The sequence below is a fragment of the Limulus polyphemus genome, unplaced genomic scaffold (assembly GCF_000517525.1).
Source record: "Limulus polyphemus unplaced genomic scaffold, Limulus_polyphemus-2.1.2 Scaffold8098, whole genome shotgun sequence".
In the NCBI taxonomy this organism is placed as follows: Eukaryota; Metazoa; Arthropoda; class Merostomata; order Xiphosura; family Limulidae; genus Limulus; species Limulus polyphemus.
Window position 1 is genome coordinate 28,951 of NW_013673708.1, and position 4,472 is coordinate 33,422.

At 33.8% G+C, this 4,472-nt stretch overlaps 1 protein-coding gene across 1 annotated transcript; it reads left to right on the forward strand.

The window, feature by feature from the left end:
• Positions 1-3,221: 3,221 nt before the first annotated feature.
• LOC111083074 lies at positions 3,222-4,013 on the forward strand. Its single transcript, XM_022379315.1, has 2 exons — positions 3,222-3,232; positions 3,271-4,013. The coding sequence occupies exons 1-2, from the start codon at positions 3,222-3,224 to the stop codon at positions 3,998-4,000; spliced, it is 741 nt and encodes a 246-aa protein (XP_022235023.1). The 3' UTR covers positions 4,001-4,013.
• The last annotated feature ends 459 nt before the right edge of the window (positions 4,014-4,472 follow it).

The following is a 4,472-nucleotide window of genomic DNA, read 5'->3' on the forward strand; positions in this document are numbered from 1 at the left end:
ACCTAACAGTATAATGTGTTCCAAACCAACAATCATATCGTTGTAGCTATGGTTACCAGTGTTTGCCATACAGAATGTATTTGTTTTTTCACGTGTTTAGTAAATTTTTATTATCAACATTATGTTTCCATTTGTTGTGAAGAGAGGAAATACATTATAAATAAAAGTCCAAAGATACAGCTTTCAACAACGTTTCGACCACTCGATGAAGACTACACGAGTGATCGAAACGTTGTAAAAAAAGTTCAATAAAAATAAACAATCCACTGAAAAGCTGTATCTTTGGACTTTTATTATGTTTCCATTTGTTGTGAAGAGAGGAAATACACTATAAATAAAAGTCCAAAGATACAGCTTTCAACAACGTTTCGACCACTCGATGAAGACTACACGAGTGATCGAAACGTTATAAAAAAAGTTCAATAAAAATAAACAATCCACTGAAAAGCTGTATCTTTGGACTTTTATTATGTTTCCATTTGTTGTGAAGAGAGGAAATACACTATTAATAAAAGTCCAAAGATACAGCTTTCAACAACGTTTCGACTACTCGATGAAGACTACACGAGTGATCGAAACGTTGTAAAAAAAGTTCAATAAAAATAAACAATCCACTGAAAGGCTGTATCGTTTCCATGTTTGGTAAATTTAAAATATTAGAATCTAGATTAAAGAAATATATGCTATATTTTTTAGTTATCTCCACAAATCAACGTCTTAATGATAATTTCCAATTTACTTTTTCATCATTCTCATCACGTTTCTTTGTTTTCAAGCACAAAGGGCTATCACAATGGGCATCAAATCCCGAATTTTATCGTTATATTGCAGTTAGCCACTAGGGGCCCTACTGTGTTTCTATCAAACACATTTTTTATTTTTCTGACGTTTGATTGACGTTATCAGTCAGTTTCTTTAAATGATCAAAATGACAAATCTAATGAGTGCTGTGAGAAACCGACGTATTTGAATCAAATGTATTAACAAATATATATATAACATAAATCAAAACGTGTAACCCGAATCAGAGGATTGTTTGTTTGGCAAAACGTGTAACCTGAAACAGGAGACTGCTTGTTTGATAAGAAACTTTAATACTTATTGTTTGTTTGTTTGTTTGTAATTAAGCACAAAGCTTCACAATGGGCTATATGTGCTCTGCCCACCACGGGTATCGAAACCCGGATTCTAGCGTTGTAAGTCCGCAGACATTCCGCTGTGCCACTCGGGGGCAATACTTACTGAAGAAGGTCAAAGTTTTTATATACATTATTTCATTCGGAAATATTTTTTTTATTAGCTTCGATCTTCTAAGAAGATTCATTAACTCAAATATTTATATTTTAAAATCACTAAAATAGTAACATTCCACTTCTTTCTGACTCGTTCTTGTCTCAAGATTCCATCAAAACCCAAAGAAAATATCTTACATTTTATACCTTGAAGATGTCCCTAAGAGTCACGGAAGATTCGTTGTTATTCAATTGTTTTCGACAGAGGTCGTTTATCCCACACATACACTATCAGGCGTAAATAAGTTGATATATTTCTATTTCTACCTTTGGGAAATGTTAATATATTTGTTATATATATCCAAACAAACAATCCTTTGATTCAGTTTACGCGATTTGCCAAACAAACAATCTCCTGTTTCAGGTTACACGTTTTGCCAAACAAACAGTCTCCTGTTTCAGGTTACACGTTTTGCCAAACAAACAATCTCCTGTTTCAAGGTTACACGTTTTGCCAAACAAACAATCCCCTGTTTCGGGTTACACGTTTTGCCAAACAAACAATCCCCTGTTTCAGGTTACACGTTTTGCCAAACAAGCAGTCTCCTGTTTCAGGTTACATGTTTTGCCAAACAAACAATCCCCTGTTTCAGGTAACACGTTTTGCCAAACAAACAATCTCCTGTTTCAGGTTACACGTTTTGCCAAACAAACAATCCTCTGATTCAGTTTACGCGATTTGCCAAACAAGCAGTCTCCTGATTCAGGTTACACGTTTAGAATAGTTTTTATTATCAGATGACCAAATGACAGTTACTCGAAAATCTCAAACGATGCACATTCTTTGAGATTAGACCCTTCTTCCCCCAGTGGCTCAGTGTTAAGTATCGGGTTTCAATATTCATGGTGGACACAGCACATTGTGTAGTTTTGTGCCTAATAACAAGCAAGCAATCCTTGGACTTTCTGTCTTCTAAGTTTAAAGTTCTAACAACTTTAACTACTTTCACTGTATGACTCTTGAAAAATCTGAAGATTCTGAAATAAGATTGATTGTTGGAGTGATTTTAAAATGTGCAATCTCCGTTTAAAATCATCGATTTTGTTGGGAAAAAGCCTCAAAAAACAAAAGCACTGTGAAGTATAATTTCCCCTGGGTTACAAGAACAGGAAGCAATTTTATAACAACAGAAAAAGAAAAACGTAAAAAAAACTTGTAAGCTATTTTATTTGTTTCCTTATCTTTATTTTCTCCTTTGAGTTAGTGCTATAAAAACGATGTTACATGACAACAATTCAATCCAAATGCTATGTTTATCTTATATATATTAATAGATTTTATGTAAGATTACGTAGTATTTTAAGTTTTTAGGAAAACATTTTGCATCTAGGTTACAATAATAAAATGTGAAAATAGAGGGTAGTGGATGAGGGAGATTATATGAATTGCAATAAGAGTTGTTTGTTTCACAGCTACCACTCTGTCCTCTTTATAAGTTGGTTTTAGTTATGAAATGATAAACACACAATTACACTCGAAAACAAACCAGGTGGTCACTTTTTCTAATTTGGTTTGGTTTTGATCTGATTGTTGTTAAGCGCAAAACAACACAATGGGCTAACTATGTTCTGTCCACCATGCGTATCGAAACCCGATTTTTAGCGTCGTAAGCCTATAAACTTACCACTGACACACTAGAGGGCATCAGTGAGGTTAAAAACATCGTATCTTTATTGTTTTTAATTTGGTGTTTGTATATATTAATATAGTAAATATTGCACTTTCAAATGATATAAAATATACACGATTTAATTTAGCTTCTTAGTTATCATTTACGTGAAATAATAGTTATTTTATTGACATTTTTCTTGATGTTCTAGATAAGACATACCAGAGAGACACTGTATAGTATGGACAAAGAAACCCTGAACACCTAACACTTACCTCCGCCATCATGTCAGACAGAAGCAAAAGATCGAACGTCAACCATGGTAGAAACGTTTCAACAAGTTCCAATTTTTCATCAACCAACCAAAGATCGACACTTCATTCGGCTACAAGTCGATATTCATTCAGGCAAGAGAGTGTTGGCGCCAACGTTCTTATTATCGTTGGATTGTCATTGAGTTTCTTCGGTTTAGCCATGACACTCGCGGGAGTTTATGTCGAATTTACGCATTCTGAAACTCAAGACGCATTTATGGGGATCGGGCCGTCCCTGATCGGAATTGGCGTTTTCTTTCTCTTTCTTCGGCTATTTTTCTGCCCCACATACATCGGTAGCTGCTGTAAAGGGATAAATCGTTTATTTCCAACAAAAAATGTCATAAATCCACGTTCTTCTAGTAAAGGCACTATCTCAAGGACAACTTCTGCAAAAAGTTTCAACAGAAAATCTCCGCTAGTGGCTGGCGCGAGTGCACCGGGAAATACGAATGTATTAGCAAAACCTGCTGTTCGCTCAATAAATAAACCTAGTACCATAGGAAAAGTGAATTTTCTTCCAGAAGAGGAAACAAAAGATACTAAAATCCACGAGAATCGGCAAGATTGGGAAGCCAACACTGCCGGGCAATCACTATCCGACATTCTTCGGCCTACGACTGAAGACAAGTTTATTAATGTTGTCAACGTTTCTCGTGAACAAGAATTACAAAGCGGAAATGTAGAAAATAGGCTTAACGCTGAATCGAAGTCTACAAAATCGAACTCGTTGGAATTTTTAGATGACTTCAGTGAGACTATAAGAGAACTTGGGCTCAAATAACCGATCAAGTGATTACTAATTATAATCCACCTTGAACTTATAGTCTTTGTTTATTGTAAATATTTATTAATTCAAAGAAAAGTCTTTATAAAGTTTATCGACATAAAATGATATAAACTGAGAATTGTAAGAAAAATATGATCAATGTGGCAACACTACATCGTTTTCTCTGAAACATAAGATTAACAAAAAAGCCTAATCATCTAACTGATCATTTACAAAACTCAATCTAAAATACCAACAGAAAGTAAAATAAAGAACAATAAGTTAACATTCATGTAATAAAGTAGTGATTTGTTTTACATAACGTTTAAAGTAGTAAATAAAGAACTATAAGTTAACATTCATGTAATAAAGTAGTGATTTGTTTTACATAACGTTTAAAGTAGTAAATAAAGAACTATAAGTTAACATTCATGTAATAAAGAAGTGATTTGTTTTACATAACGTTTAAAGTAGTAAATAAAGAACA